We start from the raw sequence: 22,961 nt of genomic DNA, 5'->3' as shown, positions 1-22,961 counted from the left end.
TCTGTACAAGAAGTTAACGTTGTGTCTTTAATGAACCGTACGAATGAGGCATGCTTAGCTGGTGCAATCCGAAGGTGCTTTAGGTCAAGTGTGAGTTGTATTTAAAGCAGACATTGTAGAGAGAGATAGGTGTGAGCAAAAAGGGAGAGCCTTTTTCAAAGTATAAGTTTGTGAGTGTTCTTGAGAGAGTAGAATCTAAATTTAAATCAAGACAGATACTACAAAGATCTCGAGGTTAAAATACACTTGTAATCTCTGATATCTAATGGGTTTTGGAAGACAGTTCCCGACCCAGACTAACACTCTCTTTAACGGATGTAACTGGGTTAACAATCTTGTGTGTTGCTCTGTTTACTCTGTTCTGGTGTTATGTTCTTGAGGCTTCATAACTATTAGCATCTCAAATTTTGATCAGGTCAATGTAAAGTTTGCATTTTGGTGTGTGTGTGTTGAAGTCTACAACAAGGAGACGTCCTGAAGTTGAGAGATTTTTTACAAGAAGAATTTAATAGTGAAAATATGAAATATTCACATGGCAGAATAACAAAATAATTTAATATAATGGTTTTCACTAAACCTACGAATTCAAAACACTTAAATTGTTTTATTAAAAATATTTACGTGATGCCATTTAACCGATTGGCATCTTTATATATTTTTCCTCTAAATTCCAAGATTATTAGTTATTATATTTTACATTGATATTCAGATTTTAGTGAGAAGATGAAAAAAACTAGCAAAAGGTTAAAAGAAGGCCATGTTCATGTTCATTGTTCGACCACTTGAGTGAAGCCTTAACATCCATCCAAACTCCAATTAATAATTAGATTCGAAAGATATAAATTTATTTCTGTTTTAAATGAGAAAGAAACAATATTGTATTAATGACAATTGCCATTTTGCTATTATAAAAAAACACCTGTCATGCACCAAAATGTCACATTCATACACAATAAACCATACTATATTACATTTGACCCTATTTTAGATTTATATATGTCAATAAAATAGGACTTATTCTTGGGTTCACTCCCTAGGGTGAACCTGTACGCTCACCAACTAATAAAATTATGTTATTTCAAATTTGATATCTTTTATAAAAGGAAACAAAATATTGTCAAGTTATATTATGTTTTTAAAATAAAAAGATAAAAATTAAAAATAAAAATTGTAGTAATTACAAAAAATATTTTTAACGTCGTCAGAAAAAAACTAAACCCTAAATCCTAATCCCTAAACCCTAAATTCGAAACCCTAAACCCTTGGATAAACCCTAAACCCTTGGATAAATCATAAACACTAAATCAAAAACACTAAACACTAAAACATTCAAGGGTTTAGGATTTTTGTGTTTAGTGTTTTTGATTTAGAGTTTATGATTTATCCAAGGGTTTAGGATTTACCCAAGGATTTATAATTTACCCAAGGGTTTAGGGTTTCGGATTTAGGATTTAGGGATTAGGATTTAGGGTTTAGTGTTTTGCTGACGACGTTAACAATATTTTTTAAAAAAAACTTTTTTTTGGTAACTATTATTTTTTTTACCTTTTTATTTTAAAAACGTAATATAACTTAACAATATTTTGTTTCCTTTTTTAGAAGATATCAAATTTGAAATAATGAAATCTTATTGGTTGGTGAACCTAAAGGTTCACCTTAGGGGGTGAACCCAAGAATTACTCATAAAATAGTATTTCATCCCTTCCTCACCCATACCCCTTCTATTTCAATCCTTCGCTATATATAATCTCCCCACCTCACATTAACACTCAACTCATCCAAAACTATCTATCCATCACAAAAACAACACAAACTCAAGAACAATATCTTTTCACTTGATCATTTACCACATTGCCCAGTCAATATACACAGCAACATTAAGTACCATGGTGAAACAAGAACCCAAGATTCAAACCAGCAGCAAGAAAGAAATGTCTCTGTCTTCACCATATCGTTCTTCATCATTATCTTCCTCTTCCCCTAAGATCAAGAACAAGAACAAGAAGAGTAAGATTAAGAAGTACAAAGGAGTGAGGATGAGAAGTTGGGGATCATGGGTTTCTGAGATTAGGGCACCAAATCAAAAGACAAGGATTTGGTTAGGCTCTTACTCAACAGCTGAGGCAGCAGCTAGGGCTTATGATGTTGCACTCTTGTGTCTCAAAGGCCCTCGAGCCAATCTCAACTTCCCTACTTCATCTTCTTATTCTCTTTCTCAACATCTTCTTGATGAAAATACCATTTTGTCCCCAAAATCCATCCAAAGAGTCGCCGCACAAGCTGCCAACAGCTCATTTGACCTTTTATCCCCTTCTTCCTCAACTTCTTCTTCATCTGCTACCTCGTCACCGTCGGATCAAGAACAGCATCATGATGAAAATGATGATGATGGGATGCAATCTTTGATAGGGTCTTTCGTCGATAACCATGTGTCTTTGATGGATCCATCATCGTCATGGTATGGTGATGAACATAATGGGATGTTCTCCTTCGATGATGTAGCTCCGTTCAATTACTCTCCTCAGTTGAACTCGATGACAAATATGGTCGATGAGTACTATTACGAAGATGCTTATATTCCCCTTTGGAGTTTCAGTTGATCCGACGGTCCAGAATACATACTTTATATATATGTATCATTTTAAAAATTCTTTTAATATGTTTATTAATTTACCCTTGTCGTAATTTTTTTCCAAGTTTTTTGTTGCTCGGAGAAAATTGACGACGAGATAACTGACTGTAATATTATTCAAGGTTTTATATACTGTACTGGGACCTATATATGAAGATTTCAATACGCTGGGATTTAATTTATATATGTGCTTGGAAGAGCACATGAATAAGAGGCCCTTTTTGTCACTTCTTTGACTTTTTCAAATCAATTTTATCAAGAAGAAATAATAATAGTGTTGTACTGAAAACATATATTTTGCAGTATGTTTGTGAAAGAAATCTGATGTTAATACTTGATCTGATTTTGTTTCACATTTGAAAGGATTCACGTGTACATATGTCATATGTGCCGAGTAGCTAACAAAATGTAATGATTTTGAAATCCAGCGCATTACCTTTGCTTTGAATTTCTTATTTTGGTAAGTGGTAAACGCAATGATATATATAATTAAACGCAATAATATATATATATTGTTCAAAAAAAAATTAAACATCATTATTTACAAGACATGGTTGGTAATGGTAAATTTCTTTAGAATGTAAGATAGCAATTATCAACTATATACAACTAATTGCTATAGTTAGCTGTGAGCAACTTTCCGATCTATCTTCCTAATTAATTCATTAGTTGATTAATTAAACACTATTATGCATAGTACTATATTCAGAGGAATCTTACTGTTTCATGTGCCGTGGAAAAGTTTGGTATGGCTAATAATGCATACATTGCTTGGGGACAAAGTTCATATCTTGGAAACTTGAACTACTGTATACATATGTATCTTTTTTTTTTTAAATAATTTGTCTCGTTTTGTTTTCGTTTTCCTCTTTCATGGAGGTACAACAGAGCTGCAGTTAAGAGATAAGACAAACATACTTATTTATATGATATTACTATATATAATCACTGCTTCAAACTGATTTTAAATGTTTCAGAGAAAGCTAGATTAATTTGAATCATGAAATTAAACTGATTACAATTCAAGTAAACTTAATAGTAAAATTTATTTTCGTAACTACTGTCATTTTGGTTTTACCAACAAAATATTACAAGTTAGCTAGGAATACCCGTTCTTTTCATAGATCATTGTGTTTTGTTGGTTGTTCTATTCCGGTCTGGTTACCTAAGTTTGAGTAATGGAATAGCCGTTTTTTACCAAAAAAAAAATATATATTACAAGCTTATTACAAAAAGTCAACCGATCGCAAGTTATAAAATCGACATCGAATTGTGATAATTTTCAAAAATTGAGATTTGAGTTTTAGTTTATGTAAAGTTGTTGAAAGAATAGGACAAACAGATCATTCAAGCCATATTGTTTTATTACCCTTTAACTGGATAGTGCATGCAGGGCCGGCTAATTAGGGGGACAAGCGGTGCGACCGCTCCGGATACAAACCCGTATTTATCCGTAAATTAATAGTTAAGGGGTCTAATTTAATTTTTTTTCTAAATCTATATTTTCGTACAGAAAATAAAAATAAAAACTACAGTTGAAAAGGGCCCAAAAATATTTGATATATACATAGTTTTATTTTCATCACAAAATATATAAAATATTATTGATTAAATTTTAAAAATATATTAAACATTATATAAATATAAATTTTAAAGGGCGAAAAAAAAGTTTCATCCTAGGACCCATAACAGTATTAAGCCAGCTCTGGTTGCATGTTGTCTAATAATGTGTCGTATCATAGTATTTTGAAGGTTTGCTATCCATAGTGTCAAGTGCAATAACTAATGAATTTTGAATTAAGTTTGTATTGAGTTTCAGTTTGCACCTTACCAATTATCAAATTTTCTCAAACCTCTACACTCATACTAACATGGTTCTAAGAAGAAAAAAAGACATGGTTCTTGTTCCCAGTGTGTGGGTATAAGGATTTCGATATTATTTTCTGTGTAGAGGAGAAGTAGTTGGTCTAATCGTTAAGTATTCCGATCATATTCCATGAATCTAGATTATACGAATATCAAATACATGTATAAATAATAAGTTGTTTGAGTAAAGTATGATATATTGGTCTTAGCATAACAAAAATCTTGAAAGATATTATAGACTAATGCCCTTTCTCACAAAAAAAAAAAAGATATTAAAGACTATATAACATAGAAGGACATGGTTATATGGGACCCCATACTTAAGAGGATAAAGTATTTTGATAAGACATTCATATGATTCATACCGCTTCAACTTGTATATTAGTTTGTAGATTGTAGTCTTCTGAGCATTTATTTGTCAAAGGGGCATTTAAACTCCATTACTTGGCATTAAACATTGAAGCCACATGACTTGTCTCCTGCTCAACTTCTTTGGTGATATGGGCTGCAGCGTCCATGGCCTTTTAAAGGCCCAGTTTTTTATTCACCCTCCCACCTTTTCAATTTGAACTACAAGCATACACGCTAACTGAGTTCGGTTAGAGATTTTTGTAAAAAGCCTTTTATAAACTGGACGGAATTATTAATTTCCAGTTTCCAGTTACCAATAAATATGCAATGATCTGATCTACTAGTTTTCGAATTTTAGTGGACTACGATGCACAACATAAGAGCTTCAGTTTTCGAATTCAAATATATACAGTGTTTAATAAAGTCATCGATAACAAGTAGCAAAGTAAATATATAGTCGACTGGATTAGGTTTTAATTATCTTTTTCTTAATCACTGTTTTTAAAAGGCTCGACCAAAATTTTCCTACTTCAGTTCAAAAAAAAAAAAAAAAAAAATTCCTACTTCTACTTACCCTGATTCTGAAAATTGGCTGCAGATGACAGATTTATTATTTACTTGACGTATTGAATAAGAAAAAATCGTCTTTTGTTATCATATAACTATGACATGGTATTGATTTTTTTTTCTTTGGTCGCTTTCGAGAATCAGTAGCTACCAAACATGCGATGCCAAGCTTAGCAGGCAAACAGTTTCGTATTTAGAAAAGAGACTTTGTAGCAAAGAATTGTTTGCTAGTAAAATTAAGATAGTTTTATATTCATGTATAACTGGATTAAAGTTAGAGGTCATGTCATGTGCTTTGTCTTTTTACAGAAGTTCGTTGTCCATTTCCTTTTGTTGCTTATAAGTCATATCAACCTTCCTTCCAAAAAAACTTACGAGTCATATGGTAATTAAGTGCTCAAAAGAGTTTTTTTTTTTTTTTTTGATGAAATGTTAAATTTATTGATCACTTTAAAAAGAATATATGTACAGCTATATTGAGTTCAAAAGAGTAAACTTAGAAAGGAAACTGAAATATGAAACTAGAACCTTTAAAAAAGGAACTTGAAACTACGCAGACTAAGTTGTAGTGTGGTGTGCTTCAAACCATCTAATCATCAAGCCCCGCAATCGCGGGTTGCAGGCATACTTGAGGGAAGTGATACGATTCCTTACGGTTTTGTCAATCACCTTAGCTAGCTGATCCACTGACTTGTAGCTGGTGTTGTGCTTTCTTTCATTACGCTCACGCCAGATTAGGTAAACAGACACTTGGAAAACCAGTCTAAGAAGGATAAATGTGAGTCGATCGTACGAACCAGTGCGCAGACGCGTCATCGTTATGTCCCAATCAGGATCAGGGTCCAAGCCAAAAAGATTCCCTGTTACTTTCAACCAAACCATGAACGTATAGGGGCAAGCGAAATATATGTGATCTCTAGTCTCATCTGGTTCCATACAAAATATGCAGCTCTGCGGCTGCCCCCAACTGCTTGTACGTCGACCTGTGGAAAGCCTATCACGGATGGCTAGCCAGGTGATGAAAGCATATCGAGGAATCCCTTGCGAGAACCAGACCAACTTACTCCAATTCAGAAGAGATTTTGCTATGACGAGAAATAAAAAATTAAACTAAAGGCGTGACAGGATCTTAAACCATAATGTCCAACATAAAATCATAAACCTATAGTATATAGGGTAATTCTCGTAAATAGACATTTTTCAAGTTTTTGTCACAAAAATATACCACAAGAAAGAAAATGACCAAAATGTTTCATTTAATAGGTAAAATAATACAAATACCCTAGATATATATATAAAAAAAGATAAAAAATTAAAAAAATATTTTTTTAATAGTTTTAGATTATATTTTTTTCAAATTCAAAGATTTTTATAATTTTCTTTTTTTGAATTTTTTTTTATTTTTTTTCAAGTTTTCTTTTTATATTTCGAAAATACTTTTTGAAACTATTTTTAAAATTTTTAATATTTATTTTCTATTTTATATTTAGGCCACCAAATTTATGGGACGGCACTGCAAGTACCATTGTACCTTTCATTTTATTAATCTAACCTAGATCTATTTTTCCTCCAAATCTCTGTCACAAGATCAGTTTGAGATGAGCTCCGACGACATCTCCGGCGAACTCGGCCATCTCTGACGAACTTCCGGTGAATTCGGCGAGATAAAAACCACATTTTTTGAACAACCATCATTATCGTGTTTTTTGATGAACTGTTTGAGACTCCGAGCAAGAATGAGAAAGTGATAGTCATGGAGATTAGCAAGGACGAAGACGGCTTCACATCTATTGAAACCATAACTCTTTAATCAAAGATCAATTCTTTTCATCTGTCTCTTATCGAAAAGTTTCATTCTTTCTCTCTTTCTCTCTCTTTGTCTCGCTACATTTAATAAGTTCTCTCAATTGAGTCTTTTCAAATCTTACTGTTGATCTGTTTAGGAATCAAAAGACATAGATATTAACATATATTTAATTCAGGAGAAAGTACTAACCTTTTTTTTTTTTTAACACTGAATGTTATAAAGCCACCAAGGCAAAAGTTGCATAATGTTGCTACAAAAACTCAAAACACACCAATAGGCATGATAAGAAAATAGCCAGTACATAGAGGCTATTTAGCCAGACAATAGTACACGAAGACAAACCGTACACACCCCCAATAGGTGGAATCCGGTGGTGTACCTTTTCCAGATCATGTAATCAGTGATACATCTTCTGCAGAGATTAAAGGGAGGACCTAGTGAGGACCATTGTTGGCGATGTAGATTGGTACCTTTAGTCAATGGCAACACTCTGCAATGTTCACAGCTATCACATTCCTACTTGCTTGCGCATATCCAGCGACCAAGCATTCAAACTATCACAAACAAAGGTTTCTTGAGATACAAATGAGACTGCACTGTGCAAAGTTCATTTTACTTCACAAATGGATGCTCTGCTTTTATCTACACTAGTAGCTTGAGTAGAGCTCAGCTTGATATGAAGAAAACTCTGTCACCAGAAACATGTCTTAATTCAATGAAGATAGTCTTCTCTATCCTCTGCTGTTGAAATCTGAAGTTGAGGAAACCAAAACACTTTCTCAGTGGGAAACAGAGAGGAAAGTGTAATCCAAAACAAAGTTTCACCACCACTTGAAATTTCCAAAAGCACCATGAAGCAGAACCATAGCTAGCTTAATCAACCAAAAACCATTTGATAAAACATTAAACCAAGCACATACAGACCTGAGCCGGTGAAACCGAAGCAAGGGCGCAAACATAACCTCAAACCGGAGAGAGGTCTCGCAAACGCCACATCACAGTTTGTCGCATCACAACAAATCTAAACACCAAAATCGCAAAGCTGGAAGATTCAGCTCTGAGGCATGTGCTCAAGAGCACCAACAACCTTCTACAACACTCTAGACGATGCCAAACTTCCACAGAGTAAACACCACCCAAGCCTCATCCAAAGCGTCACCACCCAGAGTAAGATTACTTCTTGGTTGATTTGGTAAACACCACCCAGAGTAAGATTACTTCTTGGTTGATTTGGTAATGTTGTACAATACATGGAATTAGAAAGGTGTGCTGTGAGCTTTTGGATTTAAAAGATGTTGTGGAGAATATGTGTGGTGATATGTGTATCAAGTACCTCACTAATACAACACTTCTAGTTGTAGTTTTACTGGCAAGATTTAGTATCTGCAGTATATGAAGTGGAAGGTTATTATTTTAGTAGTGTAACATTCTGTTTTGCTACTCTATGAAATTCATGTCTAATATGTCTTGTTTTGTGTAGAATATCTAAAGAAGTAATGGAGATGAGGCATTAGTTTGTTGAGCTATGGAAGCATATTACTTTTGAATCTTGTTTTTGGAAGTGAGTGCTGATGCGTAGGAATAATATGTGACTAGCTTGTAATTATGGAAAATGACAATATACTACTAAATGTGTTTGCAAACAACACAATAACGAATCTTGTGTCCAAAAAATATTAAAAATTAGGTCATACTTTTTAATAATTTTTATTTATCTTTTATTAAATTATTTGATTTAAAAAATTCAAATAATTTATAAAAATAAATATAACTATTTATGCGGGTTTACATAATACAAAAAAGTCAAATTAATAGGCGAGAGCATATACTTAAATTGTTTTTATTCTTAATAACATATAATTATATATTCGAAATTATGTTTGGTTTGAGTTGACATCAGAATCGTTTAAAAATAAAATACTAAAGTCAATAAATTAACATCAAATAACTTTTATAATTAAAAATTTATCAAATAAGTATATATCACAAATTTAATCAAAACAATTACAAATATTTTATTAAAACTTCGTAATGAAATGAGTTGAAATAATTAAAAACTATTTAATATAAATATAAAATAATATAATTATAGAGTTTTCGAAAACACTAATATAAAAATGTTAAACATTACTTATCAAAAAATGTTAAAATCTATTGATGCTATAAATTATATTTTGTTAAAAAAAAATTTTGCGCTTTTAAGCGCGGGTCATAATCTAGTGGTATATTAAATCAGTTCTAGAATTAATTTATTGTTAAATAAATTATAAAAGTATGCATATTCCCCCCCCCCCAAAAAAAAATAAGAAATGAGCATGTTTTTTAACAACTTGTGCAATTTTTAGTAATAGAGAATATTCTTAAAGATTGTATGTTCAAAAATCAATAGTTTGTTAAGTTATATTGCAATTTAAATCACAAAAAAATGTTTTTGATGATTTATATATATGTGGGAAGGGGATCACCAAATGTTAAAGCGGTTTAAGTTATTATGTTTATATAGTATATGAAAATATACAAACAACTAACAATAACTTCCAAGAAAGTATAAATAAAACACAAATAGATTATTTGCATTAAATTTGATAAACAATTATATTGGTGCATGTAATATTTATATTAGTGAAAAAGAAGAGTTTGTTAGAAAAATAAAAGAGTAACGTGGATCTAGGTAATTTTGTGAATGTTGTGAATTTAGTTTAGGTAGTTGTGTATTAAATTAGGAAAAGACAAGAAATGTTTAAAGTAAATATATTATTAAATATTAATTACTTCAATGGTGATTTATTATAAATATTGGGTAAGTGTAAAGGTTAGTTTAATTTTGTACTCCTTTTTTAATAGATTATATATTATGTAAAAGCGGTTTAAGTTATTATGTTTATATAGTATATGAAAATATACAAACAATTAACAATAACTTCCAAGAAAGTATAAATAAAGCACAAATAGATTATTTGCATTAAATTTGATAAACAATTATATTGGTGCATGTAATATTTATATTAGTGAAAAAGAAGAGTTTGTTAGAAAAATAAAAGAGTAACGTGGATCTAGGTAATTTTGTGAATGTTGTGAATTTAGTTTAGGTAATTGTGTATTAAATTATGAAAAGACAAAAAAATATAATTGTTGTGAATTTAGTTTAGGTAATTGTGTATTAAATTACGAAAAGCCAAGAAATATTTAAAGTAAATATATTATTAAATATTAATTATTTCAATGGTGTATTATTATAAATATTGGGCAAGTGTAAAGATTAGTTTAATTTTGTACTCCTTTTTTAATAGATTATATATTAGTATTTCGCTAAGCGTAGCTTAGAAGACTTTGATTGACCGAGTTATTAATTTTGTTGTCAGTATGGCACCCCATTTGACCAACAATTTCAACTATCCATGCATTATTACACTTAATATACTATCAATATGAAATTATGAATTACTAAATTTACATCCACAAAAATTAATTTCAATACATTAAAAACGCACAAGTCATAACAATGATTATTATTCGAGTACCTGCCATTTACATTTTAATAAATTCTGCAATCAAAGAGGCGGAGACATGCATGCCGAAACAAGCATTCCTCTTCTGACTTTTCTCATCCACAATCTTTTAGCTTTTTGAATCCTAAGGTGATAATTTATTTTATCATAGTTAAGAGCAAATAATGTAAAGTATATGTCGATGTTTTAATAAAAAAAGTTTAGATCTTATTGATCAATTATTGGCGGTATGTATATGTCTTTATTTGGTACGTTATGTAACCTTCCTATATTGTCGACCATTGAGAAACCTAAAATATATTCCATGCATGCATATCATTTTTTTCCTTTTATATTGTAAAAGCTTACTCGTAGCTTAAGATTCAAACTAATATGATGCATTTATAATATTGGATGGCGCAGTGCTTTTTGGTTTTGGGAAATATGAAGACCAGTAAATTTTTCTCTGCAGAATAATTAATTTATGTGTAGTTGTTAGCGACTTCCAAGTCTGAAATTCAACAATTGAGTCAAAATTCGGTCAGAAAAATTAGATGCGGTCAGAAAAATTAGATGCCGAATGGTAACAGCGGGTTGGGTGGTGCGGGACAAGCGGATTGGTTAGTGCGGTGCGGTTTAAGTGTGGTTTATGTTAGAAAAATGCATACTGCGGGACAAATACGGTTTGTCTAAAATAAGCGGTTTAAAATAAAGTATGAATGGTGACATGTATCATAAATAGTGTAACTGCGGGATACATATAATATTTTTTATATTTTACAAACTAAAATATCAGTGATACTAATATAATTTTTAAAAATACAAATTTTATTTAAAAGTTATTTTATATATCTCAAATATGAAATTTAATATACTATTATTAAAATTTATAACCAATTATTTTATTTAAAAAATTATAATTGCGTCAGTTGTCTTAAAATTAATTAAGATATCTGAAAATATTTCATTTAATTTTTTTTTGTCATCAACATAAATAGACTCATGAAGACTCTGCAAACCAAGCTTTAAAATATTAGTGATATTAAATTAAGAATCTGAAACTTTTTATTTAATTTATAGAAATATTTTAATTATATTACAATAATCATTTTTACTTAGTTTCTCATCTAAAATATTGTATTTTCAATTGTATCATTTTTACTTAGTTTCTCATCTAAAATATTGTATTTTCAAATTTTAAAACTCCAGCTAAGTCTGGGCACATTTATCTGGAACCAAACCTAATCGACCAAAAAGCAAGGCTAGGTTTGGATCATATTAGTTATACTGGATTCTATATCTCTAGAACCGAAATGCCGAAACCGAACCAAAACCGAACCAAAAACCGAATAGGTACATAAATGTTTATGATATAGTCTATATTTATAAATATTAACTATATTTGGTTTTAAAATAATCAAAATAATTTAAATAATTATTTATAAGTAGAAATCGCTAAAAACTGAATAACTTTAATAACTTTTATCCAAAAAATTTAAAACTATCTGAACAATTTGAGTTTTTATTTGAGTCTAGATTAGTTAATCATATGAGTAAAAGTATTTTTTAACATTTTAATGAAATATTTTAGTCATTTTGATTTTTATGTGATATATTTATGATAAAGCGTTTTGATGTTATTCTAAAAAAAAATTGCTTTAAATAATTTAAGAGAAAATGTAGAAAGCTAACTTAAAACATATTTCTAAAGTTAAAAAAGAAAGAATTTATAATCCTTATTTTTTACTATAGCTCTTTTTAAACAAATATGTAAAAAAAAAATCCAAAGCTTGTTTCCCCTTTCTGTTGCTTACCCAAAATACGTGTGAGAAAACATTACCACAATCTTGTGTAAATATTACATAGAAAAATATAATATATATTTTTATTTGTTTTAAAAATTAAATTCAATTAAGTAAACACATGTACAGTACATAGACCACACCTTTTTCCTTCTACTGCGTTTGATGTGCGTTCCACTTCCCGCACTCTTGCTTTCTCTATTATTACATATTTTATATTTATTTTTTATATACAATTTATCAACTCAAAATTGTGTTGAATGGAAACACATATTTGGACCGTTATGTGCGTATTGGTGATCCGCAGTTAACATTCATAGCCATAGTTACATGAATATATGTGTTGCGGGATGTAAGAAAGAAACAGAGCTACACGAATAGATGTGTTTCTTTTAAACACATTAGTAATTTATTGCTACAAAATAGAGATGAAAACTCATACTCCCTCTTCGAAAGAAATTTTTTTGGTTTTTTCTTGTTTTACAGAAAATGATCTAATTAGTAGTTGTCGGAAAATGTCTAATGTGAGAAAGTAATTTATAGTATAACCAAACGTTATGTGAAATGTATAGAAAATAATTCTTTATCAAATAGAGAGAGATTTTCATAGTCTAACTTCTCTCTCTTTTTTCAGAGAAAAGTATCATATTACTTGGGATGCTTTTTCCCCAACAATTAGGAATATACAGAGCCGTACTCACCTTATCAATTTTGGGACACTGTCCCTAGGCTTCCTCTCACATTAATATATTTTTGGGCCTCCATATTCATAAATCATATAATCAATATATAATAATATGATAAAAACTATAATTATCTCTTAATACTTTTCAATAATATATAATCATTTCTGCTTAGTTGTTGTGAATATTAATTTCATTGTATATTTTTTTATTTTGAATGTCGAAAATATTTTCCTACATATAATTTGAGTTTGTATATACAATTTTCAGTTGTAACCAAAATATAACTTTTGCCATTAATTTTCATAAGATTAATTTTTCTTAAAAATAATTTTAAAATATAAGATAAGAAAACAATTTATTTTCTGGTTCGTATTAAAAAAATTAATATGTATATTTGATATAAAATAAATTATTTTTGCCCTAGACCCCTAATAGCCTTCGCACGGCACTGGAAATATATCAAATATTGTAACATGTCTTTACATATTTATGAACTTGAATAATCATTTTCCTTTTATCAGAGGACGTGATTACTTTATCATGTAATATTTGATCGTTTTGTGTGTCGAATGGTCTATTCATCACATAATAGCTTGATAATTTAGACACTAAAACAGTTTAGATCAATGTTGTAAATATTTTGGAAAAGGGTAAAATAGCTCTAACAATCCGTCATGCATTCTTCGGATCCAGGACTTTATCCTTTAATAATATTTTTACAAGACAAGTTATCACCGATTGAACTACAGATTATTAGTAATAACTTGTCATACGGAAGAGTTGTTAAAGGGAGATGTTTTAGGTTCAAAAAATGCCAAACGCACCAATAACCTATCTGAGAAGTCAGTGAGAGTTCACAGATAAAAGATTAGGATCGATACTCTACAGAGCCAGCCTGGATCCGCGAGACGAATTGTCACAATAGTGTTGTACAGAAGTACTTGTATCAAACTTTGACAAAAATAAATTTTATTATTTTAGTTTACAATGTATAAAATACGCAATTCTTCTGACTGAAATAAATCTGATATAAGAAAAAACGAAAAAAGAGAGAGAGAGAGAGAGAGCGAGAGAAAAACGCCGGAGCGATTTCAATCCCTAGCTCTGGCTGGCCGGTTTGGCTGTGTCGGAGGCGATTCTCCTTCCCCTTCTTCATTTGTTCTTTGCTTTCCTTTCCCCAGTTCAAGACCGAGACGATATGCATGCTATTCTGACGTGATCGTTTCCTACGGAGCTCGTGTTGTGGTCGGAGACGGTACTCTTCGTTTGGAGTGGAGGCGAGTCTAGGGCTAGGCTGAGAAAAGGAGGATCGGCTTTTAGGATTGAAGGATATGTCAGATCTAATTTTCCCTTTTCAGATCTAGGGTTTATCCTTCCCAACGATGGCACGTGAATCGAGATTGGCGACTCTTTTAGCTTGAAATCACCTCCTTACATGATGGTGAGAATGGTGGAGGAGAGGTGTGATAAACAGACGTAGGAGGCTTGGACATGATGATGTATCCTGAAGCTTTCAACAGGGTCCCGCTTGCGTTTTTCCATTGCCAAGATCCGTCTTTCAGTCTGGATTACTGTCCGGCTTTGGCCATGGTGCAAGACGGCGAACGACAGTGGCATGAATCGAAGTTGGTCTGCGCCTTTAGGTGATGATGCTGCTGTGTTACGGACTCGACTCATATCCTATGGAATCCTCAATTTTGAACTTGTATTGGAATCCATTTTAATTCTTGGTTGCAGTATTTTCATGGCTTCTGCATTACATGGTCTTTTAGGAGTAGTTTTTCAGTCGGATTCTATGTTCGTTTGGGGCTAGAGACAGTAACAATTGAACGCCAGCGGATACAAGCTTCTCTCAGAAATGCGCCTTCGGGTGAAGATGCTATTGACCACATACAGAATGACGATCCTATGAGGTCATAGCTTGGTATTGAACTGTTTTTTTGATTTAAACTTGTGTTTGATGTGGTAGTAGTTGTTTCTTTGTCTTGTGGTTGAATGCAGGGGTCTAAGAGGTGAGTTTCATTTCGAGTCGTGGAGTGAGCTCATTCTCGTTGTGGTTGAAAATGCAATGGTGTTTCAGTCGGGTAGTTTGAATCCAAATAAGTGATTTAGGGTGTTACAAGATTACATCATTGCATGGTCAAATTATGTAGAGGTTAAATTGTTTGTACTTGAATGAAATTTGATGTTGAGTTAAAAAAAAAAATCTGATATTAATATGTTGTTATTTAAAAAAACTATGCTTGGAGTATTCTGATGCCAAGGGAGGCCAATCCAGCAAGAAACCATGTGTTCAATGACGTATATAAAACATAAGAGTGGAAAAGGATAAGGATCTAAGATCATATATATAAGTCCCAAATGATATCTTCAGTATATCATGATCGATAAGGACACATGGCTTCTTCGACATTTCTTTTATCCGACGAAATATGTATGCATCAGATGTGTTATTGTAAATCCTTATACATATCCATAATGTAACTAAGTACAATTTTTGTCACCAAAAATTCAAATTTCAAAGTATCAAAAAGAAACTGATTTCAAATTTGCCTTTTCCAGTAAAAGCAATACAAATGAAGCCTAGAAATTGACGCCGATTCGCAAACTCAATGTGACTACATAAAGTTATTAAACATTTTCAAAAATCATATTGGCAGCCGCATTTTACAAAAATCAGATACAATTAGATGATGAGTATGATTGAATGGTATGAATAGAGTAACAAAAGTTAGCGTAAATTTTTTTACTCTCAGTTGCGCTGAATTGTCATCCATCAGATAAAATTGTATTTTTTTTGTATTTATTCCTTTTAGTGTTTACACAAGAGAATATACACATCCATTAAAACATCTCTAATCCATAATACTATTTTAATGTCAAAACCACACTATTTTAGTGACGTTTCAACACTAAAAACAAATTCATCTCCAACCACAACACTAAACTTCACACTAAAAGCTATTTTATGATATTATATATATTTTATTTTTTCAATTTTTCATTTTTAATAAAATAATTTATTAATAAAATAAGTGAATAATGTTTTAGTAGAGTGAATAGTATTTTAGTGTGGTGAATAGTGTCACACCAAATTTGGTGTGAAATTATAGTGTTGCACTAAAATTGTGTGATTTTTAGTGTTGGGTTGGAGAAAATTTTGGTGTAAAATTCACACTAAAATAGTGTTTTGCAGTTGGGTTGAAGATGCCAGAGTAACTTTGTTTTTTTTATTTTTTTTTCTCTTTCCCACTTTTTATTTACTCTCATTTCCACTTTTTATATTTCACCATTTTACTCCAAATATTACCAACCACAGTCGATGTGTATTTGCAGAGTGATTCAATCTAGCCTAGTATTTGGAAAAAAAAATTAACTGCTAAACGTTAACTATGATATTGCAAAAAAGAAAAAAAAAACTGAAAATTTTGAAGATAACAAAACTTCAGCTAATACAACTTTTTTATAACTAGAAGTGTTTGGCTGAAGCATACTTAACTAGCTTTAGCTAAATAATATCCGCAGAAACCAGTCTCAAAACCAACAAATTTACATTTTTCTCCAAAGCAACCTCTTTCACAAACCACCATATTGTTTTGTTAGACCATCTCCAACTCATTTCTATTTTCATCTCTATATTATTTCTAAAATAGAAAATCTTTATTATAAAGGTGGATTTGCTCCAGTGTATGACTCATTAAGGTAAAAAGTAACAATCCTCTATATTTTCTTCTAAAACAAAGAAATTCTATTATAGTCATAGGAATAAATCCACATTTATAATAGAGATCTCTATTTTTTTTAAAAAAATATAGAGGCATACATTGGAGATATTCTTACCATTCTGTAACTTCGAATATAAATTTTTTTGCTATCTAAAAAAAAAACTTCAAAACTTCAAATTTAAAGTTTCATATTTTTATTTGTATTTTGGTCCCTACAATTACACATCATATATTATTCTTAAATATTTTTTCGTTTATCGTATTAATCCTACAAAATTTAATATCTCATAAAAAAATTCAATTTTTTTTTATAAATTTAAGTTTTACACATAAAATTAAATAAGATTTAAAATATTTTAAAACTAGATTTAGACAATAACAATACAAAAGAAACTTAACAACAAAAAATCTTTACAAAAATTACTTGAAAACATAACTATTACACAAATTTTAATATTACAACACTCGTAGTCATGTAAGTTTGATCCAGAACCTCCATAATTTCTAAAATATTGTCCAAACAAATTTTGTGTAACTGAAGATGGCTATTTCGTAGGATTTCTTTGTCAGATCGAATGTATTCACTGAGTTTTGATATCATTGATAGAAGTTAAGTCTTTTAACAATATTTATTTTTCTCTGTTAATTTTTTGTTCAGATCTAATGTATTTACAAGTTTAAAATCACATGATTTCAACAATTTTTAGTTTGTGATCTACAAATTAAAAAAAAAAAATAGTCATTTTTTACTTAGAAGTACACTAGTTGATCATATATGCATTACGAAAATAGTTTTATGGAATAATATGATATTTTCTTGAAGTTTAATATTAATATGTTATTTCTATTTAAAATTTGTGTTTTTATATAACATTTTATTAGTTAATAATGTTGTAATCCCCTATATATTATTTGAGAAGCATTACAACATTTTTTTGTAGCCACATGTCATCATTAGAATGATTTTTAGAATCCTTAGAGAAATAGGTTGGTCCATCTAAATATATAATAAACTTTTTATTAAACTAACCATAAATACATTATTAATGTGCTTCATTATTTCCATAAATAAAATTACGAAATTACCTAATATGGCTAAAGTATATATGACAATTAATGACTTTGAATAATAAAGATTTGATAAAAATAAGTGTATCTTATATTATATTTGTTTAATTTTAAAGTATTAAAATAAATTAAACAACCATAGTAGCCATTTAATAAAAATTAAAAAAATTCTATAAATGTTATATTTTGAATTTTTAAAAACGAGTCTAAATTACTAAAACCATTAAAAGTTTCACATTCAAATTTTGTGATCTATGGTTTAAAAATTTTGTTATGACATGATACAAATAATTAAAAAATCATATAAGTTGAAAGTCTCATTTAATAAGTATTAAAAATATAAAATATAATAATATATATATGGTTGTATATATATATCATTTTAAATTAAATTATATGTCATATAAGAAAATAAATAAATATCTTAATTTTGAAATTTACTTTGAACAATTTTATTTTGATAAAAAATTTGAAAAAATATTGACAAAATTAATTTTTAAAAATATAATAAATTACTTAAACTATTAATCCCGCAATGAAAATTTTGTTATTAGTAATTTAATTTTTTTGCTATAACAGATACAAATGATAAAAAAATATGAGCAAAAAGCATTATTTAATAAATATTAATATTAAAATATGATATATATATGTTACTATCATTTAAATTAAATTATATACTATATCAAATAGAAAAAAATATTCTTTTGGATTAATAAAATTTATTTATATGTTCGCATCAACTTAATTATATAGGTAATAGTTACTGACTTTTTAATTATTCAATATATATTTATTATTTCAAAATAGGTTAGAAACATATAATATATAAAATAATTTATATATATAACGTTCATTCCGCGCAAGGCGCGGGTCTTAACCTAGTATTTTTATATATGTGCTTAGTTATTTACAAACTTTTATAAATTTAAATTAATTATGACAAATATAAGGACCATAAGATAAAATGCAAATAGTTTTAAATTTAAGTTTAAAGTTTTGCTTTTAGAGAAAAACATTCCTAAACTTCAAATATAGAGTTTTGGAAACTTCATAATAGAATATATTTTTGGAGATACTTCATCCGTTTCATAATAGATGATGTTTTAGAAGATTTTTGTTGTTTCAAAATAAAATATGTTAATTTAATTTTATTGAAAATTGTGTAACCAATAAAATGTTGTAGTCTTTTTTGTAATTGGTTGAATAATTTTTAAACTATATTTTTAAAACCTTTTTTTTAAGAAAAAAATAATTTCTTAATCTTTGTGCATGAACGAAAATATCATGTATTGTGAAACGGAAAAAGTAGCTCAACGTACAAAAAAATAGAATTATTGCACATTGTATTTTGACACTAACGAGCATAGACCATAAACATGTTGTAGTATCAATGCAAATGCAGTTAATATTTTTTTTGGATTAGGACACTGGGGGATTAGTTTAATCGATAGGTTTTGGGGAATCGCAAGCTTAGCGCCGAACAAGAATCTTCTTCATCCTTCTCCTAAATTTTTAGTTTTTCTTGGGCAACCAAGTAACAATAAACTATTACCATTATTGTGTAATATCTAAAAGAAAGACATGTCAGTGATCCAGATCAAGATCATAATATCAATCAACATCACTTCTTCCCAAAGATTCCATCATAAAGCCGTTGATTTACAAAACAAAAGACAACCATTTTCATCTTCTTATACTTCTTCTATGTACAGATTGTTGTCAAAGAAGTAATTACTATCGAAAATTACTATGTTAAAAACCTCTGAAACAAGCTTTCCATTTCTTTTAGCTCAATCAGGGTTACAAAGAAACCGGTAACAAAACCGAAATCAACATCAAACCAAAAAAAAAAAGATTTACAATTTTTTTCTTTCTTTCACCCAAATGTTTCAACTTTGACAAAATTTACCATCCATCTGATTCTGAACGGCTTTAACAGCAGCCACTCTTGCAGCCGTTGCAGCTTTATTAGCTGCAGCCACGGCTCGACTCACTTGTTCATCTACTCGTTTCCGGTTCACTGCCTTCTTAGCCGTTTCTCTAGCAGCCTGAACCGCTCTGCAAACCGGCTCGCTCGTAGGGTGTAGAGAAGTTACAAGACTCCCTGAATCCCACTCACCAGATTTAGCATCACCGGATCTGAACGAGTAAGCACCATACCCTTGCTTACGACCTTCATGCCACGCCCCTTCATAACAATGCCCATTAGCAAAACGATACACACCAAACCCATGAATCTTGTCTCCAAAATACTCTCCGGCATAACAATCTCCATTTCTACAAAATATTTTTTTAAAAAAACAAAATTAATAGTTTTAATAATCAAAATTTCAACAATTAATATCACAAAATAATTTATTTACCTGATTTGATTAAAAAAAATATTTACCTGAAATGGTAAGATCCAAGGCCATGCTTGACACCAAATCTTGATTCACCAACATAAGAGCTACCATCAGCACAAGACTGAACACCAAACCCATGGCTTTGACCATTTAGCCACTCACCAGCGTAGCAATCACCAGTGTAGAATCTATAAACTCCATAACCATGTCTAAGACCTTGCCTATACTGACCTTTGTATCTACTCCCTCTAGCCCAGCTCTCGATCCCATGACCATCGTATCTCCCATCGACCCAATCACCTTCGTACCTCCCTCTCACGAAGTAGTAGTACACACCACTGCCATTACACTTCCCTTTGTGAAACTCCCCTTCGTAGAAATCTCCATTGCTGTAGAACTGCACGCCTTCTTTAACTAACCGCTTGGTTTTCTTCTCCGGTTTGGTATCGGAATCGCCGATGTACCACTGTACCGGTTTAGACCGGTTCTTCCTCTGAAAGCCTAAGCTCTTTGTGGTTTCGTCGCAGATTTGTTTGACCGCGTGTACGGTTCGGTTGAGACGCGCGATGTTCTTGGAGGCGAAGAAGAGAGCGACGGCGACGAAGATCAGAGCTAAGAGGAGGTTCTCGGAGGTGAGAAGCTCCTCGGTTTGGGAGAACACGACGAAGAAGAAGAAAGACGAGAGGCTTAGGAACGAGAGAGACACCATGGTGAAGGCTAGACCCGGATTGATCCGGTTAATCCCGGTTCGAGGACTTGACCCGAATGGTTTAGGCGGTTTTCTCCTCTGTTTCTCTTCTTTCTCTCCGGCTTCAAGATCTTGTCTCTGGTGAGGGACTTCGGTTAAATCGCCGTTTAAGCTGAGAAAAGATGATCGCACCGTCGACGATGACCGGAGCAGCGATGACTGCGTCCTCGTCAGCTTCGCCTGTCCTTCCATCTCCTCCAAAACTCGAAACACAATTTTATAAAAAAACGAAACCTTAATCCTCCGGTTCTTGATATCTCCGGCAATACACTAACCACCGCGTCGCCGTCGTAACAAGCATCACGAACGAGAGAGAGAGATAGAAGATCAGTATACAGTGATTTTTGTGCTATCCTCGTTTATCAATTTTCCGGTGCCGGAGAAATTTAACGGCGAAGCTCACTGTGTTTTTAACGAGAGAGAGAGGAGAGGAGAGTGGAAGAGAACAGGTTTGGTCTTATTTTAAAAGAGAGAGATATGAGGTTAGATTTATTGTGAGCCGTTGGATGAACATCCGACGGTTGATTTACCTTGAGGTTAAAGACAGCCGTTGGATGAAAGGAAGAGAGGCTCCCCTGTCATGACGGGAATATATTGGTCGACGGATCCAAACATGAACGGTTTTTTAGCTTTACTGTTGCAAAGCTGGCACGTGCCACTACACACACTGTTCACAGATTCATACTACTATAAAAAAGTTTCTTTCTTTTCTCTCTTTTTTTTTTGGCTCTTAAGTAATTATATTTTTAATAGATTGATTTGCAGAAAGTGTTACAAACAAAGACTGATTTGCAGAAAAAGTTTCTGCTTTTCTGCAAACTTTCTATTTTCCAAAATAGAACTAATTTGACAAAACAAAATTTGATTTGGACATCCGATGAATTTTACAATTTTTGGTTTTTTTCCAGACTGTATATTTCTTCTATACTGCTTTCAATTTTGTTTGAGGTTAAAAAATACAAAGTACAACGTATTGAATACAAAATATATTGTATGTAACGGTTTCATTTTTAGTATATTTTTTATTCCAATATATGATTATCTCTTTAAAGATGTCTATAATAAATCATACATAATCACATGAAATTTTAGCTTAATCAAGACTAATTTGAAGTGGGGAAAACAATGCACTTTAGGGGGTGTAATTGTCTAAAAAGAATTTTGAAAATCAATTTTTATTTTATTTTTCTAAATATTTCTAAATATTTATTTATTTTATATATTTAATAAATAATTAAATAAATAAAATTATAAATGATGATATAATTGTCATTTACTCATTTATGAAAGTCTAATTTGGTCACTTTGACATTCAGGTGCTGTTTAGAGATGAGAAATTAAAACGAAGTGATTTAGATAATTTTCCCTTAATCATACATAAAGCCAGCTGTATGGTTTATGTTTTGAGTTGGTTTAATAATTTAGAAATAACGTATAATTTCAAAAGTTTAAATTTTGAATATTTTGGTTGAACTTGGTGTTAGGTTCACTTTACAACAACAGATATACGACCAAATTAGTATGACTTAATTTGGATTAGGAACAAAAAAAAAATTGGTTTCAAATTAAATAAAGTTTTCTTCCGGTTAAAATAAATTAGATCAAATGAATTTATGCACATAAACTTTTTCATAATCAACATACACCACGTCACCAACAATATGGCAGCTCTAGTATTCAGGCATGTACGATAATGTATTATCAACTTGTATGTATTAAGTTATTATGCTCCGGCCCGGACGGCGCGTGGCGGCGCGTACCGGCGTCCGGAAGCTCCTCCTTCTCTCTCAACCGCTCATTTTCTCTTTGCTACAACGCGGTCTCACTCACTTTCTCTGCCTTGTCCATCGCTCTGCTTCTGGAGGCTCCCCGA

At 31.0% G+C, this 22,961-nt stretch overlaps 2 protein-coding genes and 2 long non-coding RNA genes across 4 annotated transcripts; 2 read left to right on the top strand and 2 right to left on the bottom strand.

Moving 5' to 3' along the window:
* Positions 1 to 1,765: 1,765 nt before the first annotated feature.
* On the top strand, positions 1,766 to 2,863 carry LOC103840896 (ethylene-responsive transcription factor ERF012-like). The gene has a single exon (XM_009117410.3). The coding sequence runs from the start codon at positions 1,887 to 1,889 to the stop codon at positions 2,598 to 2,600; it is 714 nt and encodes a 237-aa protein (XP_009115658.1). The 5' UTR covers positions 1,766 to 1,886; the 3' UTR covers positions 2,601 to 2,863.
* A 2,959-nt stretch (positions 2,864 to 5,822) lies between these two features.
* Positions 5,823 to 12,847, bottom strand: LOC117128546. The gene is made up of 2 exons (XR_004451905.1): positions 8,193 to 12,847; positions 5,823 to 7,997 (listed from the first exon to the last, which is right to left on the bottom strand). It is a non-coding gene; the product is annotated as an uncharacterized LOC117128546 (long non-coding RNA).
* Positions 12,848 to 12,860: 13 nt separating this feature from the next.
* Positions 12,861 to 15,515, top strand: LOC103869088. Its single transcript, XR_004451878.1, has 2 exons — positions 12,861 to 14,842; positions 14,937 to 15,515. It is a non-coding gene; the product is annotated as an uncharacterized LOC103869088 (long non-coding RNA).
* A 4,138-nt stretch (positions 15,516 to 19,653) lies between these two features.
* On the bottom strand, positions 19,654 to 22,762 carry LOC103869087 (radial spoke head 10 homolog B). Its single transcript, XM_009147139.2, has 2 exons — positions 20,385 to 22,762; positions 19,654 to 20,272 (listed from the first exon to the last, which is right to left on the bottom strand). Exons 1-2 carry the CDS (start codon positions 21,278 to 21,280, stop codon positions 19,885 to 19,887), a joined length of 1,284 nt encoding a protein of 427 aa, XP_009145387.1. The 5' UTR covers positions 21,281 to 22,762; the 3' UTR covers positions 19,654 to 19,884.
* Positions 22,763 to 22,961: the final 199 nt, after the last annotated feature.

This window comes from Brassica rapa, chromosome A09 (genome assembly GCF_000309985.2).
Source record: "Brassica rapa cultivar Chiifu-401-42 chromosome A09, CAAS_Brap_v3.01, whole genome shotgun sequence".
NCBI classification, from domain to species: domain Eukaryota; kingdom Viridiplantae; phylum Streptophyta; class Magnoliopsida; order Brassicales; family Brassicaceae; genus Brassica; species Brassica rapa.
This window is presented reverse-complemented; position numbering and strand designations above follow the sequence as displayed.